The sequence below is a fragment of the Struthio camelus genome, chromosome 3 (assembly GCF_040807025.1).
Source record: "Struthio camelus isolate bStrCam1 chromosome 3, bStrCam1.hap1, whole genome shotgun sequence".
Lineage (NCBI taxonomy): Eukaryota > Metazoa > Chordata > Aves > Struthioniformes > Struthionidae > Struthio > Struthio camelus.
The window spans coordinates 104,365,976-104,381,372 of record NC_090944.1 but is presented as its reverse complement, the minus strand read 5'-3'; the positions used below and the strand labels follow the sequence as shown (position 1 = coordinate 104,381,372).

Here is a 15,397-nt window from a genome sequence, read left to right as displayed (position 1 = left end):
AGCGAGTGCTCCCAGCTCTGCTGTGCTCCAGGGGCTGGGCACCCTTCCCAAAGCCTTCAGCTGCCTGTCCACCAACACCAAGCTAGGAGACGGGTTCCTGACTGGAGAGGTCGCAAGCTGCCATGTGCGTTGCTGCCGGGACTTGCCCTGCATGCAGAGATAAGGCTGAGATTGGGGGGTGGGGAGGGCTGAGGAAAAGGGAAAGCACTAAGACCCATCCTGCTGTGCTGTTAACACACCACACAAACTCCCACTCCTCCCTCTGCACTACGCATGCTCCTGCATCCCAGCTGCAGCCAAGGTCCCTCATTTCAGGTCCCAGCTCCACCACGCTTCACAAAGAAAGACCACAAGAACAACAGTTCCTTTTTTTCCTTTTTTTCTTTTGTACACAAATATATACAGGGTATTATACACATCTCTACACAGACAGTGCCAATCAGAACACAGCTCTCTGCGGGCAGAGCCCGGCCGCTGCCCCGAAAGCCAACGGCTCTGGGGCCAAAATCGCATGTATAGAGACTGGAGCCATCCCAGCCAACCTGACATAGCAGGGTGGGGAGAGAAGGGTGCTAGATGGGTACAGGAATATGGAAGCAGGTTCAACATCCTCCCTGCCCCAGCCTGGGACCATGCTGAGAGCTCTCATCTTGCATGCTGATTTCATTTCTAGCCTGTCCCCAGAGGGGATGTGTGACAATCAACGTGACTCTGTAGACCCTGCACGTTTTTCAGCCCCAGTCTGGCTGCTCAGGGCCAGCCACAGCCTGCCCTCCCCCTGCCTCCAAGACCTGTATCTCTCCCCCTCTGCCCCCATTTCCTCCAGGCCTGGAATTCCTATTAGAGAGGTGTATGGAAGAGTCAGCTACATCCTTCCTGGAGCCCCGTGCCATAGGGCAAGCCCTGTGCCTGCTCCGTGCCTCAGAATCCCCTCGTCGTAACAGGGGGAAAGGGGAGAAGAAGCAATTGCTTGTGACTGCCCTAGAAGGGCTGAATCTTCAGTCATTTGGGTCTATAAAGTGCTTTGAGCTCCAGGGCCAGAAATAGTGAATAAAATGGTAAATGACTGTTCCCTTCCCCCTAGCCCCTGGAGACCCTGCAGGACACCAGGCACCACTCCAAGGAGCTGGATGCACAGCAGCCCTCAGAAGACAGGCAATGGGAAGGTGGTAGTGTCAGCAACGAGCACCAAACAAGATGGTGGCAGGGGATTCAGGGAAATAAATACAGCTCAATAGCAGGGAGATTTATTTTTTTTCCTTTACATTTTACATAAGGGGAAGAGGGGAAGCAATTGAGGGCAATTGCTCCTGACCAGAAACCTCCTCACCAGAACCTTCAAATAGGGTCAAATCTCCCTTTGTACACCAGGGGCTGCAGCCTACATCTCCCACGTGCAGGTCTTGGGCCTCAGACCTGCCCCTGGTCCAGGGTCTGTCTCGCATCCTTCCTGTCCCCTTCCCTGCCTTCAGGACATGGCCATCACCAGGGAGGGCAGCAAGGGCAGAGACGGGGAAGGAACAGCTTCCCCTTCTCAGGTTGGGTGACGCCAGGTGAGCCCACAGCCAGCCCACAGGGGGTGAAACATATAAATAAAGCCAGCACAGGCGCACGAGGCTCTTGTCCTCACGAAAATGGTGGCCTTAGCAGGAGAGGACTCCCTCCCTCTCTGACTGAGCCGAGACCCGTAGGTGCAGAGAAGGCAGAGGCCCAGCATCAACCAGGCAGTGCCTGCTCCACATGTGCCAGGGGCGCTGTGGTCCAGGCCCCTTCTCCCCTCTCCATAGCACCCAGAAGACCCCCCCCCCCCAAACCCAGTCCTTCCTGTGCCCAATGTGGCTGCGCAGACACAGGGCAGAACAGAGGGCTAGGGTAGCAGATAGGGGTCAGGTTGATTTTTGTTTGAAAGGGGAGTAAAATGTGCAAAAAAAAAAAGCTGCTTAAAAGGATGCACATGCCCCCAACTGTGTCCCTGGGGAGCATCCTCTGGGGGAGAGGCTGCCTGCACCTCTTCCTAGCTATGAGAAACACCCTCAGCCCCCCCTCACCCTGTGTGGGGTGGCCTAGCTGCTCAACCCAGTGCTCCAGCCCTCACCAGCCCTGCAGGGCTTTTGGTAGCCAGCTCCCCTCACAGGGCTAGGCTCTAACCCTCCCCGCACATGGGTGGTGAGGACAAGAGGGATGGTGGTTACAGGGGAAAATCCCTATCACCACCCCTAGTGCCTGGTCCAGCACCATCCCAACTCCTGGGGCAGGTCACACTGAGGAGACACTGGCCCCCAGGTGCCCAGAGGATGGCCACAGGCTGAGCAAGGGCACACGTGGCCATGGAGCGAAGGGAGGACAGCTCTGCACAGACACAACAGCTCCCTGGTGGCTCAAAGCCACCACCCTTCCCAGCCCTTCACTAACAGGGACACCCACTGTGTCAATTAAAGCTTTTTGTTTGTTGCCTTCCTGTAAATCTAATAAGTTACTAGTGTTCATGTTTCTCATCAGGAGGACAGGGGACAAAGGGACCTTCCATAGAGTCCCAATGGGGCCTGGATGTTACCTCTGCCCACAGCACTCACCCTGCCCCCATAGAGCACCCAATTTTCCTGCTCTCCTTGGGTCCTCTTGGTTCAGAGAAGCAGCTCAGCAAGGGTCAAAGTCACCTTCCTCCCCAGCCCCTGGGGTTGGATGGTCTGGGTATGTGTTAAAGAAGGTGGCTAGTAAGGAGCATGCCCCTCACAGCTGCCTGGCCAGGCACCTGAGGGAGTAGTGGCAGAGGTGGGTGGAGGCAGGGAAATGGAGAGTCTCAGTACCCCTGCCCTTGATGAAGGTAGTGGCCCTAAGGGGGTGGGCAATGGCAGTGGCTGGCACCCTCCCTGCCTGCTCACTTCATTCAATTTTTCTCTCTCTGTCTCTGTGTGCGGCAGCCTGCCCAGCTCCTGGGATTCCTTCCCCTCCCTCCCTTTGAGGTCCCTACTGGTGGATCTCGTTCTCTATCAGGCTGTCCTCACACGACTGGAAATCCGTGTCATTCATGCCATCCGCGTTGATGAGCTCTTCGTCCTGGGACCCCTGCTCCTCAGACTCTGTTGCTTCACCCTCCGGTGAGGAGTCCTGCAGCACCTGGGCAATGTACTTCTGCTAGGGCCACACAAAACAAGGGTGAGGGGTTAGAGGGAGAGCAGAAACACACACGAGCTCTGGGAGCTTCTCACAGCCCCTAGGGGATTCAGGGCAGCAAAGCACAATGGGGTGAAGCACCATGTAGCTGGGAGGCTGACTGCAGGCACATGTTGGGAGGGCAAGGAAGGGCTCCCCCAGACGGCATGGGAGAGCCCAGAGGGGTCATGCTGGGAGGGAGCCTACATTACGTATGCACATCAGAGCCCAGCTTTCCCTAGAGAGCAGAAGGCTCTGCTTTACCTAATCTCTGCATTTAATCTATGAACAGCTCCAAGTACTGTGTTAGACTCACAGACACCCATGCTTGTGTTGGGCTACCCAGAGCAGAAACTCCCTCTCCTCTCTTCAAGGGCTCCTGGGCACAGGGAAGAGGCCAGGTAGATGCAGGAGCTGCAATACAAACTCTCTACCTTGCCGCTGCGGGCCTAACAGCAGGAGAGAGAAGGGTGCAGCTGCAGCCTGCTACAGTGGGGCACTGCCCAGCTAGGAGATCTACCCCGCAGGCTTCACTGGGAGAGAAAGCAGGCAGCATCCAGGAGCCTGGCAGCTCCCTGAGCAACCCTCTGTCTCCGCACAGACCTCAGCTGCGGCTAAGAAAGAAAACCTCATTGTGGAAGGAAGTAGCCAGTTAGGAAGACCGAACCCAGGATCTCAGAACTAGGCAGGGGAGAGACCCTCAAGGCTTTCAGCAGAAAAAACATTTTCTTTGCTTTCAATACAATGCCTACGGAGACCCCTTTGCATTGGCCTGAGGGCCAGCCCTGCCCTCAGGGTGATAGCCTTTCCTGATGGACAAGCACTCAGAAATGCAGAACCAGGAGGGAGACTTAGCCGGTCTGGATTTACTGTGCCAGCTGAGAGAGAGGCAGAAAGTGATCACACAGCATCTGGGGAGTACAAGAAAAGGGTATGGGGCAGGCAGGGAGAGGACTAAAATTCATCACCCAGCGTGGGTGAGTGGCACAGGGCCCAGCACTTGCCTCCCACCCTCGTCAGGAAGCTCCGAGTGCTGCCTGAGAAAGACCAGGAGTGAGGCACTCGGAGATGAAGGAAAATGTACAGGGGTAGCTCCCCCTTCCTAAACCTGGGTAAGGAGTGTGTCAGGGCATGGAGGTGGGGAAAACAACTCACTGCGGATTTGGGAGCTGGCAGGTTGGTGGCAGGTCTCCCGTTCTGCCTGCTTTCTATGGCATCCACCTCTGTGTGGTCAATCTGCAAAGTAAAGGAGAAATCAAGACAATGCCAGGGCAACACATTTGCTGTCTCACTGCCCTCAAGCTTGCTGCAGGAGCCACACTCCAGCAAGGCCTACCCCAGAGCTCTCTGCAGAGTATAGGAGCAGCGTCCCATGGCATGGACACAGTCCAGGTCCAGGCTACTTTGGGAACTTTCCGCTTAGTGAACCCGGAGTTCAAAGGCTCTGCTGGGGACCAAGCTCACACATCAAGGCTGGCTGGGGACCCCAAACCTTCTGCTGTCTGACTGTTGAGCTGTGCTCCCACGGAAAGGGCCCCACGCTCCTCCACCCAGCACTAAGCCTCACCTTGTAGTTGTGAGCGCTGAGGTATTTGAAGTGCCCGAAGCAGACGTGACACAGGCAGATCACAATGGTGATCACAAGGACCACAAAGGTGAACATGGAAGTGGGGGCCAGGAACCCTGGAGCAAGGCAAAACAAACAAACAAAAATAAAAAAAAGGTCACAGTGTCACAGCAACTCCGGTTGTGCTCCATGCCCAGGAGGCTGCCAGGAGCATGGCTTGGAAGACGTGTGCTGGTCTGTAACTTGCTGCCGGAGAAGGCCAAAAGCAAGGCACTGGCCAGGGCAAGCTTCCTACCCCAGCATTTACCTGTGCGCATGGTGGAGAAGAAGAGAAGCCAGAAGAGGCAGAGGATGGGGGCTGCCACAACCTGGTTCACAGCCCCCGAATGGATCTTCTTGTCTAGCTTGGCAGGCAGGTAGGCATAATAGAGGTTGTACCGGTCCACCAGGTGCTTAAGCAGCATGTACATGAGCCCTGAGAGATATCAGCAGAGAGGGGAATCAAAGTCTTTCCCAGTGCCTCTGACCTACAGGTAGTATCTTCCCCCACCCTCCAGGGCTCTCCCCCCGGCCTCCAATGCAGGCAGGTGGAGGGGCACTGCTTACCGAAGGGGACAATGATGGGACAGGTGATGCTATACGTCATGACCACAGTGAAGACGCACATCATCCACGCGTAAGCCGCCCCAAACTGAAACTCATAGGCCTGGTGCTGCAGGAGAGAGCAGAGGCCCGTCAGCATGGCCCCAGTAGCCAAGCAAGGGAGCTACATGACACCCCTCTGTCTGCATGTCACACCCATGTTATATACACAGGATATGGCAGTCCCAGGAATGCACATGCTCCAACACAGCACTTTCAGCCCCAGGTAGAGGCCACAACCCCATCCCCCCAGCCCCACTACATACTCGCTTGACATTTCGCCGCTCTGCGGCTGAGCGGGCCAGGCAGAGGCGTATCATGTACATGAGCAAGCCAGGGATGCGCAGCAGGTCCATGGCATTCCCAATGAAGGCAGAGGCGATGACGTAGTTCACGAAAAAGGCCCCGTTATCCGGCAGAAACACACACCTGAGGAGGGAGAACAAGAAAAGGCTGCAGGAGGTGCTCCCTCAGCCATAAAACCGTGTAGGGGATGAGCCAGGACCCCAGCTGCAGAGGGCAAGGCCGTGGGGACCTTTGGATGTCAGCAAGGATTCCCCATTTCAACAGTCCTGCTTCACTTACTCGAATCGCACTGCAGCTTCGGCTAGGAACTTCTTGTCAAATAACCAGCGGAAAAACACATCCAAGCTGTGGGGGAACAGCAGGGTGGAAGAAAAGAGAAAAAACTGAAAAAGAGTTCACTGTGAGCACAGAGAGGGTTGTAGACAAGGACCACATGTGTTTATGCCCTTGGGCCCTGGCCACTCTCCAGAAACAACTACTGTGCTAACAGGTCTACATAGGCAGACATATGCTCAGGGCAGCGTGACATCTCACAGGGCCCCCCAACTGTGGCTTTCCTCTCTCTAGTGTTTGTAAAGGGGAAAGTCTTTAGCGTATGGAAATCCTACTGGCAAAAATCCCATCCTGTGAGATCCATGCTGCAGGAGAAAGTATATTAGTTCTCATTTTTGCTCTCTCCTGTTCCTACATATGCAGCAGGGAAGGTGTCTTGTTTTACACTACTGCTTTACAGATGAGCTTTAATAACATAGGAAGCAGTTTTTTCTTGCGTTAGCAAGTATAAAAGCTTGAGTGAAGTGATAGTGATTATTTCTTTTAAATGACATAATTAAATCACACAGGCATACACATGCAAATAAATGGAAGGTGCTCTAAACAGACCTGAATCTCTGACCATAGCCCTTATTGTTCTCTCTTGGGACATGCCACTGGCAATTGGGTAAGCTGGACACCAGGAAAAACAGGACACAACCCAAAAAAGGATATAAAGTTTCCCATTCTCATGTGTTTTTCTCTCTCGGCCCCAATGCCGTCAGTAGAACATTTTCCTCTCTCTCCTGTTTGGGTAAAACATCCATACGAGGAACAACAGGTGACTGATTCTACAGGAGAAACTAGTATAAGATACCCTCAAGCATCGAGATTAAAAAACTTCTAGGAGAAACAAATCCCATCTCCCTTGATTCCGGATCTTGGATATAAAACTTTGCAGTCCTCTGACACCTTCAGAGCCATAGTACTTTGTGGAGTACAGAGCTCCAAACGCAACAGCAGCAGGACTCTGTGCTCAGAAGGAAGCCCAATTTGTTTAAAGACATGGTACCCAGTTAAAATGTAAACCCTCTGAGAGCATTCACCTGCCTAGATCATAAGGTTTTATCAACAAGACATTTTTAATCTGTCTGGGAAAGTTTGCTGCAGTCACCCACTAGGATGGAGGATTATTTTTCTGACTCTGCTAAAAGCCTTGTCTGTTATCAGGAGCTTCCTGATTTAGCCACTGAGGGACTGTGTCCTTGCCTGAATTTAGGGGGTGCACATCCCCTGCACCACGATCCCTAAATAATTCCCTATCACAGTGAGTACCCCCAGCCAGTTTTCCTTTCCTCTTAGTCATGCTGTTTTCCACTTTGCCATTGTTCTGTGCTGAGAGCTCATGCTGACGGCTGGCAGCTGATGCAACACTGTTTGTCAACATATACGTATAAGTCCTGCAGGAAAATCTGGGGCTCAGATCCAGGAGGATCAGCATTTCTGCACCCTATACTCTACCTTCCCCACCTAAGTAGTACAGCCTACTCAATTCTGGCTCAAATGGGGAATTCACTAGTTCTGGGCAAAATTCTGAGTGCACATTGAGCACAGAGGTAGGGAACATCTTCACCAGGTCAAACAGACCTTTCACATGCAGCCATCAACCATGCCAATTTTTTACATTATTAGTAACACCCAGGCACACGTGACTAGAGCTGCAGGATGTGTAGCGAGGGCCTTATTTGACCTGTATGCAAACAGTTGCTACTCATGATTCAACAAGTTCATTAGGACCCAAGTCGGTGTGATCTGGCCTGATCCACAAACAGAATTCCACAGAATTAAACGTCACCTCCCCAAGGGGACAGCAGCCAGCACTTACAGAGCAAGGAAAGGAAGTCCTGCAGGAGAACAGCCAGAGGTGCATCTCAGCCCTCCCTGTGCTCCAGCTCTCTGCACTTGCTTTGCCTTCCCTCCACACCTACCTGCTCAGGCCCAGTGAAGGCAGCAGCAAGACCATGAAGATGAGGAAGGTATAACACTTGTGCATGGTTGTCCTGTTCTCTCCAGACCTGAGGGCAGAGAGGAAGTCATCAACCTTTCAGTGTCACTCCATTATCCCCAGGAGCAGTGTCCCCATCACCAGGGGTCAAGGCAGAGAGACGTGCCCCCAGGCACACCAAGTGCAGCAGAGGTGGGGGAGCGAGCCCAGGTCACCCAGTGTGTGAGCCCTGCCTGGTCACAAGGGAAGGAAGAGGCTATCTTGGAACAGGTGACAGGAGATACAGCACAGGCAAAGAGGGGACAAGTCGGGGAGGAGGGAGGTCCCTGGGAGAGTGTTGTTGTTTGGGGAGAGTGAGCTCCAATCTGGCCTCATCTGGGCTTGTAAAGCTTAACTCTTCTCAGGCTGGGCCCAGGCAACAAAGTGGATGTGAAAACCTTAAGCATATTGGGCTACAAAGAGAGAAGAGGAGGGGGAGCACCAGGCAGACACGCGGGATGGAAGGAGGGAAAAGCAGAGTCAGGAAGAACTTTCCCTTCCCAGGGAGAGGGGAACACAGACAAATCAAAGGGCCTAGAGGCAACGATGAGAGAGAAAGACGAAGACAAGAGATGGGGTAAGCATTTTGTAGAGCCAGGGAACAAGTTGAGACATGTTGAGAAGAACTGGCTTCATTCAGTAATCTGCAGCTGTCAGAGGTGCCAGCAGAAAAAGACCTACGTTATCTCACGTGGTGGGACCAGGGATGTAGGCAGCCTGGAGAAAGGCAGAGCTACTTCAGAAAATGTAGTTGTACCCTACAGCCTGGGAAGGCCTGTCAAAGCATGTCTTATGCATAAGTGTGGACAGAAAAATATCAGAGATGGTTCAACCAGAAGGTACCTATAAGAGTGATCTCATCCAAGAGAGATTCAGCTCTCCCATTCCCCACAAGAGACTGTCCAAACTCCTCAGCCAAACTTCCCTGTGCGCAGCCTGCATCCATCCCAAGCAGTCTGTTCTAGGCATCCATCATCCTCAGAAAGCTCTTCCCTGGGTCAAACCCCAATCTCACACTGCCCACTACTGATACAGATCAGTATTCCCCCCCTTTCTTTCTGGTTTGTCTGAGGTTTGTTCTCGAGTCCCAGTTCCTCCACCCTTTCCTCACGGGTCCTCCTCGCCCTTGCATCATCCTTGTTTGCTCTGTGGAGGACTCCGCAATCAGTCCTCATCTCTCTTGACCTGCAGCCCTCAGAGCTGGTGACATCCTCCCAACCAAAGTCTCTGCAACCCAGAGCAGAAGAGAAGGCTCACATCAAACACACAAATTTGTCTGCTAGTGCTCTGCACTTCAAATACATTCCCTATTGCCAGAAGCCATAGCAGCTAAGGTAATTTTTCCTTGGAAAAGCTACGACTTACGCATGGGTGCAGGCACATCACACCTGCACCTTCACCTTAGCCAAGGCTTCTCTTGCTACTAGCGTTTCTCTCAGTGACTGGCCCCAAGCCCTCCCAGCTTTCTTCCACCACTTGCAGACCTACACCAAGCTCAACTCAAGCAATCATGCTGCAGAAAGATATATGACTAAGGACTGGCAGGACAGCTGTTTGTGACAGATGCCAAGGTGTCCAAGAGGTGCCACGTAACATCATGCCTTGGAGTAGGAGACAGGAGGTCAAGCAAGAGGAGCCAGCCAGGAGCCTTGCTTCTGAGAGAAGTGTCAGGTGCCCAGGTAGCATGCTGGTATGGCTAAGAACAGGCACTGGCTGTCCTTACCTGGTCCAGTGCGCTTCGAAGAAGGCAGAGTAATACACAATGGTGGGCAGCAGAGCAGAGAAGCACCACAGCAGCAGGGTGGGGAAGAACTGAGTGATGATGGGGTTCTGCAACGAGGCAGAGAACAGACTGCGTGTTATACATGATGCAGCAGCTCTTGGACGAGTCAGAAACGATCTGAGACAAAGCCGGTGCCTTTGCTGACAGCCGAGTGCCCAGCGCCACAGCACCCTGGCCAGGCTCAGCGCTCCCTCCCAGAGGCTGAGGAGCACACAGCAGGGCACATCAGCCCTTCTCCTGGGGCTTCCCTCCCTTGTTGTTAGGCTGATGGGACCTGGGGCATGCTAACAATCTCTCCTGCTGCTCCCTCGCCTGCAGTAGCTCTGGTGCCTTGAGGTGGTTTCACTGCTACCCATCATCTTGTGTCCCTCTCCTAAGGCCTTACATTGAGGTACTCCACAGGCTTGGTGACATTGAACTTGTCCATAGTGGTGATGATGATAGCAGGTGTGGTGAGGAAGAAGAGGAGGATGAAGAGGACCACGTTGATAACCAGGCAGCGGATCCACCAGATGAAGCCCCGGATGGAGAGGTGTTCCCTGGGGGAGACACAAGGCATCAGAATGGCTGCACAGGGTGAAGTGCACGTCCAGAGCCTCACGTCTGCAACGCTAGTCCAGGCTGCGTCACAGAGCTTGGGGTGCCAATCCCAGGCTTCCCCCCTCCATGTCAGAGCAGACCCTCTAGCTCAGCCAGGATGAGCTTCAGCAAACCATTTAGTTATCAGAGAAGCAGAAGGGGAGGGACACAGGGAGGGTGCACCCCTTCCCCATCCCTGGGGCCTGCTGACCCCCCCAGAGACACTCACCAGTAGATGTTCTGCGGGTCGGGGGCATAGCTGACAGTCCAGTTGGAAACATGCAGGGACTCGCTGCAGGAGGAGGCCCGGGGCTCCCCCCGGCATGCACAGCCCTGACACTTGCAAGCATTGAAGTCTTTGAGGATTCTGGAGAAAAAGAAAAAGAAGGAGAGCTGCTGACAAAGAGGGCTGGCAGGGACAAACCAAGGAGGGATGACCTGGTGCCGGCATTACTCCGATTAAAGGGGAGAGCTGGGAGAGGTCAACTTCCTGGGTAGGACAGGCCCATCTACACTCACATGGCTGTAATGGTCTCGTTGTGGAAGGTGACAAAGGCCATCCCCAGAGGCTTCTCGTTCACTTTCTCCTTCTCCCGCTTGTAGTCTTCCTTGAGTTTCTCCTCCAGCTTAGTGTAGTACTCAATGGCCTCCACCTGGGCAGGGGGACAGAGATTAGAGCAGAGACCTGGGGACTCTCCTCACACCCCTGACCCCTCTGTGCCATGACAACAGCACTGTAGTGAGAAGGTGGGCAGCCAAGCCAACCTAGACCAGCTTGCGGGGCAGTAGCTTCGTTAGCTCTGCATCTGAGCGCTAGGAAGAAGGCAAATAGGACAGCGAGGCTGAGGAGGGGAAACTGTTTGCAGCCAGGCAAACCCTGCCCGGGCCACAGTAACAGGGATAGAGAAAAAGAGCTTGTTTTCCTTAAACAGAGCTCCAGCTGCCACGGGGAGCCAGGGAGGCTGCAACATGCTCCTATCCCAGGACTGCCCCTGGCTTCTGCCAGCTGCTGAATACAAGAGCACTAGAAGTCAACGTGGCCAGAAGAGAGGCAGTTTCCTGCATCCAGCACCCTGTGAGCCCCTCTGCCCAACACCGCGTGATTATGGCACACCTCCTCACAGCCCCTGATGACACAGCAGCACAGGTGGCCACAGGGCTTGGGGTTGATCATGGATGGGGTATTCTCCTTGCTCTGCAGGTTGGTGAAGTAAATTCTCCCACGCTCAGCTTTCTTCCTGCAACAGGAGAGGGAAAGAGGATGGCTCAGAAAAGCCCCTGTGGCATCAGATTCAAGGTCCACCCTCTGTTAAGAGGGGCTCCCAACTTACCTCGGTGCACCCCAACCCCAGCTCTGCAGCTACCCCTCAATCCTGTCCCACAGCCCCCGCCAGCCTGCACAGCCTGCCCTCTCTCCCCACCCCAGGGGTTACCTCTCCGCATCAAGGAACATCAGCCTGGCCACGTCATAGCAGGGACGAGCCTCCAGAACAGTGCAGTTGGCATAGGCCTCCCTGTGAACGGGAAATACCAGCCTATCGCAGGGGGCACCAAAAAGCCATCTCTCAAGCAAATCCCACATGCCCAAGACTTCCGCCTGCCCTGGGCCAAGTGTCAGGGAGCACAGTAAAAGCCTGCCAGGAGCAGGATAAGTGCCTGCAGTCTCTGCCCTTTACAAGGACAACGGTGTTGGGGGGGGGGGGGGGGAACACTGCATCCTCTGGGCTCTGGCATGGGAAGCCTCTTCAGATTTTTGTCCTGGGAGGAATTGGGGCTACCCATGATGTCTCCAAGGAGATGGGAGAAGGGTTTAAGAGAAAGGACAGAATGCATGGGGTGGGGGGGATTTTTTTAAAACTAAAATTACAGTTGTGGCAGTAAGGCACCCCTCCAACCTCTCTTTGCCTTCATTTGCCACAGGGCTTAGGATTAGAAAGAGGGAGAAAGGTTCCGAAAGGGTTCAAAGCATTTCTCCTTTCTCTAGGACGCTTCTAAACATACTCCTGACAGTGTGCTTACTGAGGTCCTGACAGAAGAAGAATTTTCTTTTTTCTTGGTTAAAAAGCAGCACGCTTTTTGATGAAAGCATGACCAAGGCAGAAGCAGCAGCACAATATCCCACAGACATTGCCCGAGTGTTTCCTGTCCCCCTTTCTCATCTCTGAACTTGACTACATCTCGTGACATGCTGTCACCACTAACTCCTGCTCAGCAAAGAGATAGCTGGGCATAGTCCAAGGTATAAATCAACGGCATTTCACATTTAGACAACAACTTCCACAAAAAAATTACAGCGAGATTCCCAAAACAAAAGCGTTCATTGATTTTGACTAGATTTCTGCTCTGAACGTATTATTGCCATTTCAGGTAACAGTAACACTACCCAAGGTAACGCTACTCCTGTTTCAGGACAGACTTTAATTAGGCATATGGGGACACTCACTCAAAATGCTTCTTGATCTTCTCTGGCTCAGCATACTTTGAGATCCCATTGATGAAGAGAGTTCGCTTCACCTGGAATGAGGTGGGAGAGAGGGCAGGCAGATGTGGGTGGTGCAAAAGATCAGACTGCAGCAAAACAGCAAGGCCCAGGCCTCAGTTAGCAACTGGGAAAGGCAGCTAGCTGTTGGCATCCTGTATCCTGACATGCAGTAGATTAACTGGGGGGTGGGACTACACTGCAGCAGCCTGAACAGAAATGGTCCTTAAGCAACAAGGAAGGCAAAGACAACAGGGGAGAATCCAAAGCCCACGTAGCAGCTGCAGGAGCTCCTGGGGAAGGCATGAGGTCCACGCATGTGTTCACCCAGCAAAGACCTCTCCTTTTTCCCCACTGGGAGTCAGGATTGCTGCCCTGGAAGAGAACCCCCTCTGACCAGACAGAACCAAAACCACAGCCAAAATGAGCAAGCCCCGAGTTGCTGAAGGGAAAGCGGTGCTCAGCACCCTCTTTCATGCCACCCAACTGGACAAGAAGGCATGGGAAGCTGTGCCTTCGACAGTGGCCAGATCCTGCTCACCAAATCATCCTCTTTGTATCGCATCTTGGAGGTGTGTCGGCGCATGCTGTACACCGTCAGCAGCAGATACAGGAAGGCGAAAGATGTGTGCAGCCACAACAGGTTATTCCTGTCACAAGAGAGACTGTGCTTAAAGGCCAAAGCAAGGCTACCACTATGCCTCTGTGTATGGCTGGCCAGGCCCGTCAGGGACCCAACTGAAGGCCCCGGGGCCACAGGCAGCCTAACTGGCATGACATCCATATGCCCTGCAAACAACTTCCAAAGGCTCAATCTGCAAACAGGAGAAAGATACACAGCAGGGACTGTAGCCTCAGGGCAAGGGCAGAAATGCAACCTTCAAGGAACTGAGGCTCTGCAGCAAGTTTCTATCTACAAAATATACCCTGGGGACCTCAAATATCCATCCCATCCCTGCCCACACGTACCCAGAGTTCAGGTTGGCAATAGTTGTCCTCCCAAAGCTGTAGGCGTTGTTTTCTGGAGAGAAAGAGGCAGATACAGGCATGTTCAGTTATATTGGGGGGCTGTGGCACAGAGTGCCCAGTGTGTTGGGGTGTAGCCCGAACCTCACCTGCGAGACATCCCAAAAACCCAGCATGACCCTTTGAACACTCCATTTCACAACGTGGGATAAGAGCTGGGGTTTGTCTAGTCCCACCCAGCCCTATTGATGGTCTGGGACACGGTGTTGAAAGCAAGCTCCCCCAGCCCAGCTAGAGGCTCTCAGCTCTCACCTAGCAAGTCCCCTGAGAAGTTGACAGGTAACACGATGCCCACAGAAAGCACGCCCACAGCCACCAGCAGCCCGATGATGTGCCTCTGGAAGGAAAGGTAATGTACCGCATCGCCCCCACACTTGTCGCGGATCTCATCATCCCTGCCGGGGAGAGAAAGGCAGTCAGGCAATCCTTCAGGCTCCCTTAAGCGCTGGAAAAAAGCCTTGGGTCATGGCTGCCTGCACAGTTTGAACCCAGGACTGAGCCACACAGAGTCCCAGGACAGTGCCCTACAGAGCCAAGGCAGAGCCTCTGGTAGGGATCCTAGCAGCTAGCCTTAAACCTGCCCAGGCAGAAACACGACCATATAACATTTACTGCAGCTCAATCCTCCATGCTCCCTGCCTTCTTCCACCAGGGAAGGGCAGCCAGACCCACCCAAACCACACCTAATATCCATCTTCCTGGTGGGCCTTACTTCTCCTACTGGATTGCTGACCCTGTCCCACTGTGCTCTGAAGGCAGAAGTGCTTAGAAGACTACTCTCGAGCATCATCAGTCTGGAGGGGTCTTTCCTGCATCCTCCAGTCTAACCTTCGCTACCATCGGCCTTCCTAACAACAGCATCCCTAGAAGGGGTCTCAGGCAGAGGAGCATCTCTGCAAAGCAGGGGACAGTATTTCTGAGAGTCAAGAGATGTGACTGAGGCTGGACAGACCTGGGCTGGGTGCTCATCTGTCACAGACTCGCTGTGTGACCTTAATATTGGCCCTAGGATTCCTCATCTGTGAGAGAGGCCACTAGGCCCATCTTTGCTTGTCCTCTCCGTACAGGCTGTGAGCTCTTCAGAGAAGGAGAGGCAGCAAGAGCAGTGACTTCACGTAGCTGTACGGCACTGGGTGTTACAACTCCCTGCACTTGCTTTTCTTCTTCCCCATGCAGGTCCCCCGTGCAGGTCCTGGGACACTTACTTTATCCTGAAGATTGCTGTCAGCCAGGAGCAGAAACCCTGTGCAGAGAGAGGACAGGAGGATCTCACATCACTTTGTGCTCCCTTATCCTGCTCCCTCCTTTAGAGGCCAAAGGGACCAGGGTGGTCTCCTTGCACCTCCACAGACTTTAGCTCAGGACAAGGGGACAGACTACAATCACCCAGAAGCGTAGGGCCACAGTCAGGCCCACGCGAAGGAGATGATTTCTCTCAACATGCTGCCCCATGAGACGTGATACAGGCTGGGCTTTGCCACCAGGCTGCACCCTGACAACTGTTAGCTCAGCTTCCCAGGCAAACCCACAGGCTCCTACTTAGCATAGAATCTCTCCACAGCCTCG

At 53.5% G+C, this 15,397-nt stretch overlaps 1 protein-coding gene across 8 annotated transcripts in view; it reads right to left on the bottom strand.

Moving 5' to 3' along the window:
- Nucleotides 1–362: 362 nt before the first annotated feature.
- TMEM63B (transmembrane protein 63B) overlaps nt 363–15,397 on the bottom strand; it is a 59,806-nt gene continuing 44,771 nt past the window's right edge. For 5 of the 8 annotated variants that reach the window (XM_068939501.1, XM_068939500.1, XM_068939496.1 and 2 more), the window contains 19 exons: nt 15,037–15,074; nt 14,084–14,226; nt 13,775–13,826; nt 13,347–13,455; nt 12,770–12,840; nt 11,760–11,840; nt 11,441–11,564; nt 10,846–10,979; nt 10,556–10,693; nt 10,133–10,286; nt 9,688–9,794; nt 7,909–7,995; nt 5,948–6,013; nt 5,629–5,791; nt 5,327–5,432; nt 5,028–5,195; nt 4,721–4,836; nt 4,309–4,389; nt 363–3,135 (listed from right to left, as the gene is read on the bottom strand). In XM_068939501.1, the coding sequence (XP_068795602.1) occupies nt 2,968–3,135; nt 4,309–4,389; nt 4,721–4,836; nt 5,028–5,195; nt 5,327–5,432; nt 5,629–5,791; nt 5,948–6,013; nt 7,909–7,995; nt 9,688–9,794; nt 10,133–10,286; nt 10,556–10,693; nt 10,846–10,979; nt 11,441–11,564; nt 11,760–11,840; nt 12,770–12,840; nt 13,347–13,455; nt 13,775–13,826; nt 14,084–14,226; nt 15,037–15,074 (2,106 nt within the window). In that variant the 3' untranslated portion in view covers nt 363–2,967. The remainder of the gene's footprint in view (nt 3,136–4,308; nt 4,390–4,720; nt 4,837–5,027; nt 5,196–5,326; nt 5,433–5,628; nt 5,792–5,947; nt 6,014–7,908; nt 7,996–9,687; nt 9,795–10,132; nt 10,287–10,555; nt 10,694–10,845; nt 10,980–11,440; nt 11,565–11,759; nt 11,841–12,769; nt 12,841–13,346; nt 13,456–13,774; nt 13,827–14,083; nt 14,227–15,036; nt 15,075–15,397) is intronic. The other 3 variants (XM_068939503.1, XM_068939504.1, XM_068939495.1) reach the window with 1 other exon arrangement.